This window comes from Podarcis tiliguerta (genome assembly GCF_965153285.1).
Source record: "Podarcis tiliguerta genome assembly, chromosome: 11".
Lineage (NCBI taxonomy): Eukaryota > Metazoa > Chordata > Lepidosauria > Squamata > Lacertidae > Podarcis > Podarcis tiliguerta.
Window position 1 is genome coordinate 37,521,342 of NC_139544.1, and position 16,638 is coordinate 37,537,979.

At 39.4% G+C, this 16,638-nt stretch overlaps 1 protein-coding gene across 14 annotated transcripts in view; it reads right to left on the reverse strand.

Annotated features, from left to right (window-relative positions):
* MAST4 (microtubule associated serine/threonine kinase family member 4) overlaps window positions 1–16,638 on the reverse strand; it is a gene marked incomplete at its 5' end in the record, with an annotated part of 197,844 nt that overhangs the window by 149,923 nt on the left and 31,283 nt on the right. For 13 of the 14 annotated variants that reach the window (XM_083403588.1, XM_083403581.1, XM_083403589.1 and 10 more), the window contains one exon: window positions 15,689–15,810. In XM_083403588.1, the coding sequence (XP_083259714.1) occupies window positions 15,689–15,810 (122 nt within the window). Of the gene's footprint in view, window positions 1–15,688; window positions 15,811–16,638 lie in introns of those variants that run through there. The other variant, XM_083403580.1, reaches the window with a different exon arrangement.

Sequence of the window (16,638 nt, forward strand, 5' to 3'; positions counted from 1 at the left end):
ACTCTGGGGTTGCGGCACTCATCTCGCTTTATTGGCCGAGGGAGCCAGCGTACAGCTTCCGGGTCATGTGGTCAGCATGACTAAGCCGCTTCTGGCGAACCAGAGCAGCACACGGAAACACCGTTTACCTTCCCTCCGGAGTGGTACCTATTTATCTACTTGCACTTTGACGTGCTTTCGAACTGCTAGGTTGGCAGGAGAAGGGACCAAGCAACGGGAGCTCACCCCGTTGCAGGGATTCGAACCGCTGACCTTCTGATCAGCAAGTCCTAGGCTCTGTGGTTTAACCCACAGTGCCACCCGCATCCCTTAATTACAGTCATACCTCGGGTTGAAGTAGCTTCGGGATGAATATTTTCGGGTTGAGCTCCGCGGCAACCCAGAAGTAACGGAGCGTGTTACTTCCGGGTTTTGCTGCTCGCACAGGTGCTCAAAATGACGTTACGCACATGCGTGGAAGCGGCAAAACGCAACGCGCCGACGCGCCATTGCGTCTTACATTTACTTCAGGATGCAAACAGGGCTCCGGAATGGATCCCATTCATATCCACATTAGGGATTGGATCTAAACATGTCCATCCACAATTTCAATTCTCCCTTCTCCCTGCAGCTTCCAGGGCCACCTGCATACTGCCCTGGAAGGTCCCCTGATGGGTTCTAACATGCACCTCTCATTCACAGAAAAACCTGCGACAGTATCTAACACAATCAATTTTATGTATCTAATGCAACTTTTGGAAGAGGTTACCGAACTGCTATCTTATATTCTTTCTAGAAGTCTGTAGCCAAAGATATTGTAGGTTGGCCAAAATCAGTATGGCTTCTCCATTACTCATCTCCATTTATCCCCTACTGCTTTCCTGTTTTTCAATCTGTCACTTTACCAAGCATCTTGAGCAGTTTCCCTCCTGTCTTCCCACAGCCTACACTGTACAAGCATTCTGAACCTTAAGCAGTGCAAGCACCTTTTCCTTACTGCTAACCTGCGATGCTAAAAAATGTTGCTAGACTACAACTCCTATTATCCCTGATCACTGGAAATGCTGGAGGAAGCTCATGAGAGATGGAGTCCAAAAATATCTGGAGGGGCCCAGTTTCACCACATCCTCCATTTGCTTCTTCTTTCCTTGGATCATCCTTTTCCAAATGACCTTCCTCAAACAATCTCCTCTTTCACTTACGGTCTATCCCTCAGATCCCTTTTTCTTGGCTTACTCTAGAGTAAGCCAAGAAAAAAGGGGATAGGCAGTTTGTGAAACTCTGCTCTACATCTTTCCTCAGCAGAATTTCTTCGGGGCTTCTGGCTCTTAATTATCTGCCCCGCTGGGCCATTTTACAATACTTAGTTTTAATATCTATGCTTTTTGGATTGCAATTCTCTTCAGTCCCAACATGGCTAATGTTCATGGCCAATGAGAATTGTCATCCAAAATTCTGAAAGGGACCAGGTTGAAAGAAAACTATCCTAAAGCCTATGTAAGGATTAAAATTCCCAGCAATACATTTTTGTAAAGCTGAGCAATATTGTGTTGTGCTGCTCCAGAGAGGAGGGTGGGCTTAGTTTTCCCAATTTGTGATACCATTTTGATGCTTTTCAGCTGAATCATTTGCTGAATACAATATGTGGCTCAAAAGACATGCATTGGGTGCAAATGGAGCTTTCATCTAAGAACCCCTCCACATGTGGTCTCCCTTTTCTCCCACAATTGTGGCAGTCAATTCATCAGGCACATAAAAATATGAAATGAAGACACAACCTTCCCAGAAGAGTGCCCATTTTCTTGACCAGCCCAGGGAACAGTCCTGCTTGCTGCACTACGTTGTGTCCACTCATAACAGGATCACAGTAGGCATGTCTCTTGTTCAATCAATGTCTTTGTAAACCAGAGCATCCTGGGAGAGGCCTGCTTTCACCAGAAGGTGGAACCTAACCCAACCTACCATCCCTACTGGCTAAAGGGAAATACCACAGCCTTTGTTCAAGTTCTACCTCCAGTAGAACCCAGGATATTAATAAGAACAGATAGTTGTATTTTTTTGCTTTTGTTTTGTGGTAATGTATTCTATCACAGTTCCTGTGTTTGAAGGATTTGCTTTTTTTGTTATATTCTGTATGCTTTATTTACACCATTCTCTCTACAATATGTACGCCAAGTGTTGTTCAATTATTATTTTTAATGATTAAATTCCTGCCAAATAAATAGCTATCCTTCATTTGCTAGTTTACAAAGCATGAGGTCTATTGTCAAAAATACTGTTTTCAGGCTTTGTTAACAGAGGCATCATAGTGAGATGACAGACTACCCAGAAATATTGAAGGAAGGGAAATCACATTTCTGAGACACATCTACCTAAAATAGGAAACCAGTTCAGAAGGCAAAAGTCTAAGCAAAGGACTAAGCTAGAACCTCTCTCCCCCATTTACTAGTTTTCAATTTCCACAGAGCTTTATTGATGAGAAAGGTAGATTGAAGTTAATTCCCTCCACTTCAGTGCTCTGGCACCCAACTTCAGTCTGTAGCAGTTGAGAACTAGATCTTGTGATGGTAACATCAATGTAGAGCCTATATGTAAGGCTTCCCCAACAAACAGATGGAGTATAAGTGCATATGGAAATAAATTGAAACTGAACCTGTTATTTTCCCCTTTCTATGGAGGTTATTAAGTAGCACCCATCTCTCTAAAACAACTACTGGCATTTTAAATTCTTGGTTCCAGCACACCTTTTTCAAAATCTCTGCAAACATTTGCGAAGTGAGGAATGAAGAGGGACATTTTTGCAGTAGAGGTGAAAGGTACATTTCTTACCAAAGGCCAATGTGAAAGATAAAAATACAGGCTAGTATTTAGCCATTAACAAAGTCTACGAGGAGGATTATGACAATCGCACCCTCAAATCTAGCTTGAAAAAATATTGATTTCCTGTCAGAAAGCATCACTTTGAGAAGCAGGCACACATACATAAAAAAATATATTACATGCTGGAGGCAAAAACTTGTGAGACAAAATAAAGTGTTGAAAGAATGGCTCTGGGCAATAATATAGATATTGAAGAACCAGTAAGATAAAATGACTGTCTTTGCTACATATTTGTGTATTTTGACCAGGTGTGGGATGCTAGTCTTAGATTTGGAAAGTTTGTTCTGTTAATTTCTTGAATGTTGTACAGTGGAATTTGACTATTTTTTTCAGATATAACATACACAAACTGTCAGATACTGGAATCAGATGTCCATCAAGCAACACAAATATGATTATAAATGAACTGTATTTTAAAATTCTACTACATTCAAAAAGCAATTTACAGATACATCAGTCCCTCATTCATCACCAAACAGTCATGTTGAGTACACTCTTTGTATTTGTGGAAAGAGAGAGAGAGAGACAGAGAGAAAAAATTCCTGGATGCCAATATCAAAGTTTAGAAAAAGTACTCTTTGTTGAGAACCCCAATAGAAATTTAAAATAACAAAACATTCAGCAAAGTATGGAAATAAACACTTAAAATGTGCCCTTCAAAGCGAGTTCCAAAAGTTTCCCTCTTCCCCCAGCATAGGAAAGGACCACACGTTTGGTAAGTTAAAAAATAGTTTACTTACAAACTCAGATTCATCTGCTCCAGAAAGTTGCACAGGCAGTAAAACTTTGCTTAGTTACAAAGTGGTGAACAGTCCTAAATTATTAATGAACTCAAGAGTGGCTGGTGAGAGCCATGTTGTCTGAACTTGAGCAATCAGTTCAAACCTTTTTACACATGGTGCTCCTCAGGTAGACTGAAGGAGAACAAAGACTCGATTGCCTATTTCCTTCCAGGGAGAGGGAAGTGAGCTAGGCTAAGCCTGCATTAATTAAACTTCAGCATGTTGATTATATGAGGCCAGTTATTCCACACTTTGGGACAATGACATGTCATTGCTGCTGCCAGAAATTAAAATCTGGTTACACTACAACTGTTGATTATTTTTGTGTGGTTACATATCCCTTGGGGCATGCTGTGACTTTTAACACCATGTCAAACATTTACATAAATATCCTCCTAATCCATAATGGTTACTCTAGGCTTATTAAATCAGGATGCCACCGTCTGCTCTTGATAGAGAAGAAATACAACTGTGCAGTACTTGTGACAACACAGGTGAGAACCACTGTGGAAGGAATTCAAAACTGCACTATGAGATTGTTCTGTCAGTGCAAGCATGCCATGCTTGCCTGATATAATTCCCTCTCCTTTCCTGAGTGCTTTTATAAAGGTTCTCCCAATCCCCTCCGAGTAAATTTCCCAGGGCACACAGGAGAAGAAGGGGAAGTCTTATTGTGCAAACAGAAGCCCTTCCACAGGCTTCTGCTGATGGGGTTCATTAGTTGAATCCTACCCAGCATTTTTAATATTTTTACACCACCTTTCTGAAAAGAGCCATGGTGATATACAACAGACCAAGAATAAGAACAAAACAATCTGGGAGCAACACAGGAAACAGTCCACTCATTCATGCCCCTTAAGCAGGCCTCTGCAGGTGACACCATCCTCAAAAGTGATTCTCCTTCATACTTAATAGACACACAAGTTCATAATGAGACATGTGGTCCCCAAGGGCTTTAAAATGCTAAAACCAACACACTGAATTGAGCCTAGAAGACAACTGGCAGCCAGTGCAGTTGTTTCAGTATCAGAGTAACAATATCCCAGTGCTAACTGCCACATTTTACACAATAGGCAGATCCAGAGCTTGCATGTGAGTTTGTAGCCTTCTTCCCATGAATGCTCCTTGAGCTATAATCAAGGATGTGACTTTTTAATTTGTAATTGTAATTTTTAGTCAGTTTTGTAAAACCACAAATATTTTAAAAGAAAATTATGAAAAAATGAATTGGAAAAATGACATGAATAACAAACTAAAAGAATATCATCTCAAATAAAATTTTTGGATCATGTGAAGCATGTGCTTTGTTACACCAGAATTCAGTAAGCACTGCTCACCTCTGTCTCAATATATTAAGTTTCTGCTTTTCACTCTTATATAACTAGTAAGCTTTATCATGGGTAGTGTAATTGTGCAATTTTGCTTCCTACAGTTATGAAAAGTATTCCATTCTTTCACTGAATTGTGACTTGGGATAGACCCTGTCAGTGAGTGACTGCAATCTGTTGAGAACTACATGGGCGAAGACTTTCCCCACAGTACTCAGCAGGGCAATTCCATAGTAGTCGTTACAGTCATAGTGGTGACCTTTGTTCTTGGCACAATGCTGGAGTTGTGCATGTCTTGTGGAACATATTCTGTTTCCTAACACTGCAAGAGAAGGCTATGGAGGTGTGTTATGAGGGAGCAATGGAGGCTGGCTTTCAGCACTTCAGTTGGGATTGCGTCCTGTCCTGATGCTTTACCACATGTCTGAGAATTGATGATGTTCATCAGCTCATCAGTGGAGGAAGGAACATCCAGCTCTTCCAAGACAGGCTGTGTCTGGAGGCTGTCAATTGCTGTGTCAGCGACCATGTTTTCCTGCGAGTACAGTTCTTGATGGTGCTCTGCCCATCGTTTCATCTGCTTGCTGCAGTCTGTGATGATTCTCTCTAGACAAAGTTTTCAGTAGTGCAGTTTTCTTGCCATTGGGTCCAAAGGCTTTCTTCACACCTTCATACATTTTGGAAGTGTTGCCTCTGTCAGCAGCAAGTTCAATGCTCTGGCACAGCTTTTACCAGTAGCCATGGACACATCGTCTGGCAATCCACTGGACATCACTCCTTGCCTTACTCAGTGCAGCAAGCGTCTTCTCGCAGGGTATACACTAGCAGTTCACAAGAACCTCATGATTTGTAGTGATAACAGGCTCCATGTCCTTAATGCTGACCTCAAACCAGTGCAGTATCTGCTACTCTCTTTTGCCAAAAGAGGACATAGCTGTGTTGTAGGTTGCCTCTTTGATGTCGTTCCACCTTGCTTCAACACTGTCGCTGGGGCAGTTCAGTAGAGCTCTCACAAAACTCAGGTTGAGGCCACACTTTCTGCTTTGTACTATGCATCCTCTTTGGCTGGAGAAGGATCTTGCTCACCACCAGGGAGTGATCCATGTTGCGATCGGGCAGATGAAAGTCATGGACTACATGGAATCCGCAGAAATGACTGGCAGAATCAGAGACCAGGGAGAAGAGACGGTGGAGGAAGATTGGAAGAAATTTAAAGACTATTTACAGAAACACTACAAGATTAATGAATGTTAAAATAACACCAGATTGAATGTATAAGGTTATTGGAGTAAAATTTTAAGGATCAGAAGACCCAACATCTTAAGTTCTAAGCATTGAATAAGCTATATTAAGACATTCAAATCAGAAAGGAGATTAATTATGACAGAGGGAAGGGATTTGTTGTTTAATTGTATGAATTGGAATACAGGGAAGGGAGACTCGGGGAAGTTAGAGAAACAAGTTAATGCAAGATCAATATGAAGATAAGATTGTTTTTATCTCTGTTGTTTGTAGTATGTTATGTTTGTGTAATTTTGTATGTTTTTGGTGCATTGTTTGTTGCTTTTGTTTTGCTTTGTTGTCTTTTATGCAAAATTGAATAAAATATTTATAAAAAAAAAAAAATCCATGTTGCAATCGGCACTGTGGTAGCTCTATGTGATAGGAACACAGTTCAGTAAAGGCATGACAATCAAGTCCAGCTGGTGCCAGTGGCCCAACCTTGAATGTCTCCGGGAAACTCAATGTTTTGCCTTAGTAGAGAATAACGTGATCATGACGCAGAGGCCTTGATATGAGCACAATAAAAGCAGCCTTTGTCCGTTCTTGTTCATGCTGCTAATACCAAAGTGGCCTTAGAATTTGTTCCACGTGTGATGAGCATCCCCAACTCTGGCATTAAAATCTCCCAGTAGAAATATGTGTTCACAGGCTAGGATCCTCATGACTACCCAGCTGAATAATGCTTTAGTGCATTGTATCATATAAAATCAGGGGTAAGATCTGCCAAAGACTGCACACACTATTCAAATATTTTGTCTGATGGATAAGTAGAGTGCTGGTACCAGGTGTTGGCAGGACATCAGGCAAGATGTCTTAAAATGTTAGGGGAACATCAATGGAAAGGTTTTTTTCTAAGTCCCATAGATACCAGGTAGTGGGTAAGGAGAGAGTTAAACCTTTCCTTGCTATGTGTTCTAGTGCCAATGATCTCTCCCCCACCCCCCATAAACACTCCTATAAAATTCCAGACACAGTTCCCAGCTACGTATATAATGTTATTGTGTAGCATGACTAAGAAAAAGCAGGACAAACACATTTAATTACCAATAATTCACAAATTATTATACGACTCTGTAATAACAGTACTCCTGTGTTTCCTCATAGACTAAGAACAACATAATAGACTATAATACATTAGAAACAGGATCTTTCTGCTTGATAGTGACACTTAGGAACTTAGGAATTATTGGATAATTTCTCTTGCTGCTTTCCTTCTTCCAGATCCTCCTTCACCAAGTTTAATTTCTGTTGTAGTGACCTCCAGCAAGTTAAATTCCAGCTTTTTATTTAATCGGTCACCATCTCATGGTTTATCATGAATCAGAAATGCCACAAAAGGCTTTATCACTATGACTAAATGCTCCAGGGCGGCAGACAGCTGTCCACAATGCACCTGTTGATTAAGATAGAGATTTGCTAGCTGTTGCTTGTGTCACATCACCCCCAATACTAGTCAGCAGCAACAAAGCTCCTATAAGATTGCATGGCCACTTTTAAATCACTGCTTCTATACAATTGTGTGTGACTGCCCTTTTGAAAATCAGCAACTAAGGCATGGCTTAAAATTTAAGTGATGACTGCCCTTGAACAGCAAATATGAATCAGTCTTTTAAAAAGTTCCAGCCCTCTACTACAACACCCACTTTAAATTAAAAAATATGCTTTTAAACGAACATATTTATCATCAAGTAAAGAAGAGATCAGTGTGAGCAATATGATCTATGCTGCCATTTAAAGTTTACTGTTTTTGTTAAAGGGCTTTATAATATATACAGTTTAGGTCTGAAAGCATCATAATCTTTTCCTGTCAACTAGAGGGTTGAATATCTTCCTGGACTTATTATTTTTGTCATATTGCCCATCACAACCTGATACAGTTAAGAATAGCAGAAATTAGGGTACTGAAAATTTATATTTCAAAAAGAAAATCATAAATTTTAAGCTATGAGTTTGGACAGCTTAACAAAAACATCCTAGTATACTTTTGATATATACCAAACTGCCTCCATACATATCACCTCATCAATCAAACAGAAAGATGTTCTACTTTGGCTCCACACGCACCAAGTATTTGCAAATTTGTTTTATTAGGAAGTACAATTCATTTTCTCCCCTTATCAGTAGGAACAAGATATTTTAGTAGTATCTTATCTAAAATGTCTGAACTGCTCCTGAAATATATTTCCTTTCGAAATGGAACACAATTTGAGCACACATTTGGTATTCTATTATTATTATTATTATTATTATTTCCAGTTACCTAATCAAAACCTGGGGACAAGGAGGAAGGAAGAAACATTCCACACTGCCTGGAATTCTGCAAAGCTAACCAACGTAAGATCAGGCTCGCTGTATATTAAAACTCACTTTTTAAAAAATCCATATGATGGACTTCATATCATACATTAGAAAGTAAAAGGTTTCATCAACTGTAACAGTTGACTTAACAATACAGAGACTGCCTGTGCACTGTAGCAATGAGTGGGAAGTGTGTGCAGATTATAAATACACCCTTATTCCCTTTCTCCACTAGGCACTTCCGTCTGCTTCAATGGATTGTAGCGTTGCAGCAGACATGGGAAGCCAGCAGCCTGCAGGCCAATCTTGAGTCCAATTTTGTTCACCAGGCTGTTTTCCCCAACAGCAAAGTAAAAGGCAGCATTTCTCACCACTCCCGCTCCAGAACTGGGGTGGCTGTGGGTGGAAATGCTACCTTATTTAAAGAGCAGGCAGAGAGCTTTAGCTTAGTGCCAAGATCCAAGATAGAGGATCCCTCTGCTTGCTCATCTCTAAAGAACAGGCAGATATTCCTCCCCCATCTTGTTTGCCCTTTAGAGCTCACTCTCTGAAGAGCAAGCAAAACACTACCTCTTAATCAGAAAGCTGAGGTTAAGTGGTCCACTTCCTGTTGCTTGGGAGGATAAATCCCAACATAAACAACATGCTTTCTTTGAAGTACATTTCATAATAAAGAGTAATCAAAAGTCAGTAATGAAAAAGGATAAAAACATGAAATGAGTGCGTAAGAACCCTGCTTCTCATTTAGCCACTTGCATTTAAATCTACAAGCTGAATTTCAACAACAGATGTCTTAAAAGTCCAGCACTATTTTAATTTCACAGTACATCTAGACAAATAAGAGCAAATCTTTAGTTATCATATTTGTATGCAAGGGTAAGCGGAGTCAGTTTATCTCTTTTCAGAATCCCAATATGGGTAGGTTTTATATGCATTTTGAAATAAGAGCTGTTGCACCTGTGTGGTCATTGTATCTTGATTGGCAGTTGAGTTTGACTATAACAAATGAACATTGAAAACAAAAGGGAAGGCCAGAGTACATATTAGTTACAGCACATGTGATATAGACTACACACGGCTCGTGTGCCACCTAGTGGACATCACTTGCACAAACTACCAGGTTTGTACTTTTAAAGAAGTCTGATAGATCCATTAAAAAATCACCTCACCCATCTCACAGGCCAACACTCATACACCAGAATAAACTGCCAAATTGATGGAAACCAGTATGAAAACTAACATAAAATCTTTGTTTCAATAATGTAGCATCTTACATATAAAATTATTTCCTTTAAAAAGACTTATTTTTCTTAGTCAATGAAATCTCAACATTCATTTTGTGAAGGAGAAATATTTTCAGGTAACAAAGTTGATGTAGTGTTTTAAGCCTCTGCTGTAATATATTAAAACATGGAAAAGCTTATTTACTCTGGAGTGTCTTACCACTACCACCATGCTCATTGTTTTATACTTTTATTTATCCATTCTTCCTTATTTCTTCAGATGGGGAAGTTACAGCTAGCTACTTTTAATTAATGCTTTTTAACTAATGCTTGAGACTAGAGATACAAAAAGGGCAGTGGGCATTTCCCCTAGAGGCTATGTTTCTTCTGTGATCCAGTATTACTTTACATTTCTTATACCACATTTCAATATGGTTGTTTAATCCTCCTGGTAGTTCTTTGTCTTCTTCCCCCTCAAGTGGCAGAAAGCAAAGAAAATCCCAAAACATTTCTTTTATTTATTACTTGCCTTTATTGCTTGCTCACCTGCCAGGCAGGAGCATGACCCCGAAGGTTGCTTTTGGGAAGAATATACTATTTTTAGATAGTTTGAAGATGTATGCTTTTAAAGCCCTCTTTAGGTCATGGGGACTCTAGATATTGACAGACAAGAAAAGCAACAGTCTTTCCCCAAGATTGTGCCACAACTGGGCTTGCTCTTGCATTACTCCTTGTGAAATAAAATATAAAAAACTGAGTCAGAAAGCTTTTATCAGACCAAATCAGCATGAACTTTAACCAGAAGAGCTAACCTTCTAATGAAATTTTGCATCTGACTCCAGTATTAAGGGACTTTGCAAAGTCTGTGCCCTTCCTTGCTAGGAGGGATAGAACAGGATATGCTTCGAGGGAAGGATGCACATTTGCACCTATTTATTTATAAAATTTACACCCTTCCATTCTGCTTTACATGAAACACATGAATAAGCATACGTAAACTCACAGTGACTCTGAGAACAGCAGGTATACATTCCGTTATTTTGCCTACCACATCCCAAGAACACAAAGCTGTCAAAAAATAGAATATGAAAAAAGGCCAGAGTAATAACTTTAAAGCCTGATACAGGTCAGTTTTTAACTCTGGCCATACATAAGTGACGGACACAACAGCTTCTGCCAGTGATGAAAGGAAGAAGAGCTATCAAGGAGGTTGAAACCCTGCCTCCCATGAAAACCTTTATGGCAAGCAGAAGACCAGATCCCAGCCATCAGCAAAGACAACAATCAGATGCAGCTAACTTGTTTCTCCTCTTTTTTCCTCATTTATTTATTAAATTTCTATACTGCCCTTCATTCAAGGATCACAATATAAAATCACAAAAAACATACCATTGTAAGAAACAAACACGACAACACACACAGTTTTAAAAGCCTGTGAGAAGAGGAATGTTTTTGCCTGGCACCTAAATATTATGTAATGAAGGTGCCAGGCAAGCCTCCCTGGGGAGAGCATTCGACAAAAATGGCCTGTCCTCATGTAGCCACCCTCTGGACCTCTTGTGGAGGAGGCACACAAAGAAGGTGCCTCAAGATGATGAACGCAGAGTCTGGGGCAGTTCATGTGGGGATAACTCTTTACCAGAAAAAATTCTCCCTCAGTCACCAACAGCATGGAAATGGAAGTACATTCTGGACTCTGCCAACAGCAGAAGCAAGGAGGACTGTTGGGTCTTTTTTTATTATTGTAATCTGTTTTGTGAGCTGCCTTGTGGTTATTTGATTGAAAGTCAGGGTATAAATCTTCAAAATAAACAGGCTCGAATAAAAAGATATTGCAACCTTCAAAACACACACACACGAGCTGTAGCCAATACTTGTCCTACTGAGTAAACCCATTCAAATTAATGGACCTGACTAGCTTGGGTTCAGTAATTTCAATGAGTCTAGTCTGAGAAGGACTAGCACCATATAAGCTCTGAAAAACCTTGAAAACTTTTAGTTGTGAAGCAGCCACTGAGCTCAATTCTCTGCATTTCCTTATTTTCTCAATAAATTACCTAGACTGATTCCACTCTAGGCATTTAACTTGGGCAAAGCCATGATTTGTTCATTCTTTTCGATGCTCTTTTGTGGGCTCAGAAAATCTTATTTTAGGGAGAAGAGTGGAGAAGCAGTGCGATCTCTCTGGGGTATGGATCCAAAAATGTGCAACTGAGGCACCTAGCAGAAAGAGCATTCCATGAATCCCACCTTTCTCCATTGCTTGCCTGAGAATTTCCTTTTGCCTGTCTACTTCATGACCTCTCCCTTGTTCTGAGCCTTTTCTGTCTTGCACAAAGAAGTAGAGTTGTCCTGCTTGCTACCTGGGAGATCAGCATCCAGCCACCACTCCTCAGTGTCCAGCTGGTCCCTGACATCCCATTAGTCAGCCACATTAGACAGTGGCTTTAAAGCTTTTACCTGGCTTGCCATATCCCCTGCTTCTCTAGTCCTGGGGAAGATGAAGGGGGAGATCTAAGAGCCATCCAGTAACCTAGGAAGCTGGCCTAGTGACCTCCGGTGCTCGAGCAGAGGAGGTATCTGGAGCCATTTGTTCTTCAGGGTGATTGGAAGGGCCTGCTCCCATTCCTCCTCCTCTGAGGAGTCCTTAGGTTTGAGATCTGGACACAAATCCCTTCCTTGTCCACCCAGGTACATCCCAAGAGCAGAATGAGTTTACTTTTATAAAAAATAAAAAAGGCTAATTCCATGGAATTATTAGGTAAAACTTAGAACTCCCCTTCAGGAAACACCCTCAGATAACAGAAAGATAATTTAATAAAGTAGTCTCTCAGCATGTCTATAAGATTGTCACAGAAGGCAGCATCTAAGCAGTCACAGACCATGTTGTTCACAGAACAAATCAGTGTGTGTGTGTGTGAGAGAGAGAGAGAGAGAGACCAGTTGCAATAAGTATTTTAATTTTTGATTCTGCTGAATATATAGACCATGTCAGTTACCAGGGGCAGCACATCCCATTTTGCTGCCTGAGGCAAAAGAGGAATGCGCCACCTGCCCCAAGCCTCTGTTATATGTATTGTGTGGAGGTGTCCACAAAGTACCAGCAGCAGCGCCAGTTTCTGGCAAGATCTCACTGAAAACTGGTGCTGCTGGCGGCAGCACTTCTACAGTAGAAGTGGGACTTTTGTTGCTCAAGGCAGCTGCCTCACTCTGCCTCATGGGCGGGCCAGCCCTCTCAATTACAGTGTTGCTCAGTTATCAGGAAGCTCTGTGACCCACTTCAATACTCTTAAACAACCCATTTTAACAGAACAGTGATTTCAACATTATAGCTAAAAAGCAAGCCAGCACTATATTTGACATTCAAATATATTTCCAATTAAAGCTTCTGAAGGCGCACTTGTTTATTCTTGCATTATGTACATAAGGTATTTTATAACCTCTCAGGTAGGTAATTGAACCATTTTATTTGAGGAAGTAAAGCATAAAATAGTACTGAAGTACTCCTGAAATACATACAAATACCAAGTTATAATCTAATTAACATAATTATATCTGAAACCATTTTTACAAAAGGCATATGACAATTTAGTAGGAGTTATCATTTTCAATTAAGTGTTTGTTATTTGTTCTCTCCTAAACAAATACAGCAAACTCCCCAGGAAGAAAGGCCATTCCTTTCCATACGGTTACTTTCAGCTGTGGAAATAACAGAGTACAGAGGAATTCTTCTACAAAGCAAGAAAGGAATATTTCAGAAATGAATGTTTTGCTCTTTTCCAACAGCTAAGATGTAATAAGGTCAAATAAGCAGCATTTATCTAGGCAAATGCTGACTGAGTGAAGCAAAACAGCACATCACTGGTCAAGTATCAGCGTTAAAATGTAATGCAGAAAAACTGAAGGGTATGTTAATTTAGATAACTTCCAATGCTGCATACCATCATTACATGAAAAGCCATTCTTCAATAGAACAACCACAATTCTATGTTTCAAGAGAAGTCACATCTAAAAATTGAAATTAGAATCTATGGTACTTCTTTATGTGTAGACTTTTTAAATCATTCTCTACTACCTCAGACTCTGTACCATGAAAATGGACAAAAATATTGTTATATGTTTCATTTCCATACCGTTCATACTGAAACACTCTGTACATGTGTGAAGGGACTAGAATTTGAGTGGAGAAAGAAATATTATGTTCATGTCTTTTTGTGGTTTTCCTGTAGTCACTGTGGGAATAGAGTGCTACACTAGAAAGGTCTTTGGTGTGGTCCAACCTGGCTGTTTTATTTTCTTATTTGTTACCTGACTGAAAACTCCACGTTGCAATATTTTGCTTCAGATACTACTTGATGCTGTAGTTCTAAGTGTATGAAGTTTTTTAATGCAATGTTTTGCACATAAAGCTCACTATCCCCATGTTTTCTCATACAAACAGTAATTACATATGCTAAAGTATTTCCAATCCTACATTTATAGTGCACATTCCAGAACTCAACAAAACAGTTCTATCTTTCAGCAAAGTCAGCATTTCCTAGCCTGCCTGCCTTCCTTTTATTATTATTATTATTATTATGATGATGATGATGATGATGACTAGCTCTGTCAGCTTGTCCATTACATGCAATTCTGTACATTTCATCAGCCATTCCCACTCTGTTGGGGCCTGCTGCCATTTCCATTTTCTTGTCCATACAATTTTGGCAATACTGACAAGTGATTTCAGATTTATAGTTACAATATCCCCATCTACACAGTTCTAGGTCTCAATATATGCTCTATTATATCTGAGATATTTTGAGTTATTTGCCACCAATAATTTGTGACAATTGGGCATTCCCATCACATTATGTAATAAATGGACATTTCCCACAAAACATTCTCAACATTCAGAGCCATTAACTGGGTGGATTTTATTTAACCTTGCAGGTGTTAGATACCACCTCGGTAATAATTTATATTGTGCATCCCCAACTGGCAGACTTGATGAGATTTTATTTAGCTGTCTCCAAATCTGATTCCATTGAGGAACTATTCCATCTCCATGCTTTCATAACTATATATATCTATCAGTTTAAATATATATTTTGAAATAAACACAAGTACTTAGTACTTTCTTATTATCTATAATGAAGTGTCAGCCCCAAGCTTCTCCTTTGGTTTTGGAGAGGTGGGGTGAAAAAATTAACACTAAGATTAAAATAGTCTTCAGGGCCATACCAAGACTGAATACTTTTTGAGGACAGCCTTACCGTTCCATTGACCTGCAAGAGGACTTTCAAAAACACATCCCCCTCCCCCTATAAAATAGTGGTGGTGCAAAAGTTGATTCTATTGCTAACATTCCTCTAACTTAGAGATTTAGGACCAGCTGCAACCTGAAGCTCTGTCACCCAATTTAAAAAGTCCTACACAGTATACCAAACTATGTCTTACTCGTTATCATGATGAGCTTCAAATACACACACCAATATACACATTCCTTTAGTAAGCTACTTGCATGCCCATAATGGAACAAAATAATAGAATGTCTTTTTTAAAAAAAAAAAAACACACACCCCAGTATTTGAAACTAGTGTATTATTAAAAAAATGTGACTGCTTCTTTTTCTTAAATAGACTACTTAAATGGAAAAACTATACTAAAATGTGCTCCCAGCTGAGGTTTTATAGGAAAGCAAGTAAGGCAATTCAAAATTACAGCTCCCCCAGTAAACATAATTCAGATAAACTGTACATGTTTAGTACTATTATATACAGTAACCGACAACAGTTATGTGAAAGGCCCTGAATTACTGTATCTTTTGAAAACAGTTTTGGATCATTTGACTGTAGTGCAAATAAACTCCTTGCCACAATGTTACATAAACATTAGTTTCTTGAATAAACAAATATTTGAAAATATAACTCACCAAGCTAGCTGTCAGAGAAGGTGCTGACTGCCCAAGAGCTTGACTGCGCATTCGGACAAGATTGGAAGTTTCTCCAGATTGCCATGACTGTTGTGTAACAGCATTTGGCAGCAAGTACCTACCTGTCGAAAGTTTAGGTGGAAAAAAGTTGTCAGTACACAGCCTCTTGCAGTTAATGGTCTGCAATATCAGTCCATGCACCTCACTGTAAATGGACAAATTTGGTCTGACATAGCAAGATTTAAACCTCAAATGCTCCTCATAAGCTTCTGAAATAGATACTCAGCTAGCCTTAGATATATGCACATACTCCAGGTAATAAATCTTACTGTGCAAATACAAATATAAATACAAACTTATTCCATTCTGAGAATTAAGAAACTGATGAACAAAAGAAGAAATGAGAGACTTGTGAATAGGAGGATTTTTTAGTTTATTTATGATTTGACTCATTGTTCCTAATGCCTTCTCTTTTTTCAACTTGCACTAAGAATTAATTTTGATCCCTTGGGTGTTCTTTCTCTCTACTTACTTCCTTTCTCCTGTTTCTTGCCTTTTTAGGAAAAAAGACTTGCTTTATTCATTTGGGACCTATCTAGTACATTTCTTACCCAGGGTAGATATACACACAGAAAAAACCCCCACCATAAATAAGTCAGAAATTAAATCATTATAACAAATGGGGGGGGGGGGGGAGCGATGTAAAAATTGCTTTTGCTCTCTGGCGCCATCTGATGTTGCATGTTTATAACAAATTCAAAACATGTTTTTTTGATTAATGTAGCTGAGTCCCCAGACTCTGGCACAAGGAACCTTCATCAAGAAGCTGTTTCCAGGAGAAGTGCTGTAAGGGGAGAAAGACTCAATATTGACCATTGGGGAGTTCTACCTACTTTACTTCATCTTCTAGCCCTCGGAGCCTTCAAAAGTAAACACTGAGCCTGTTGGGT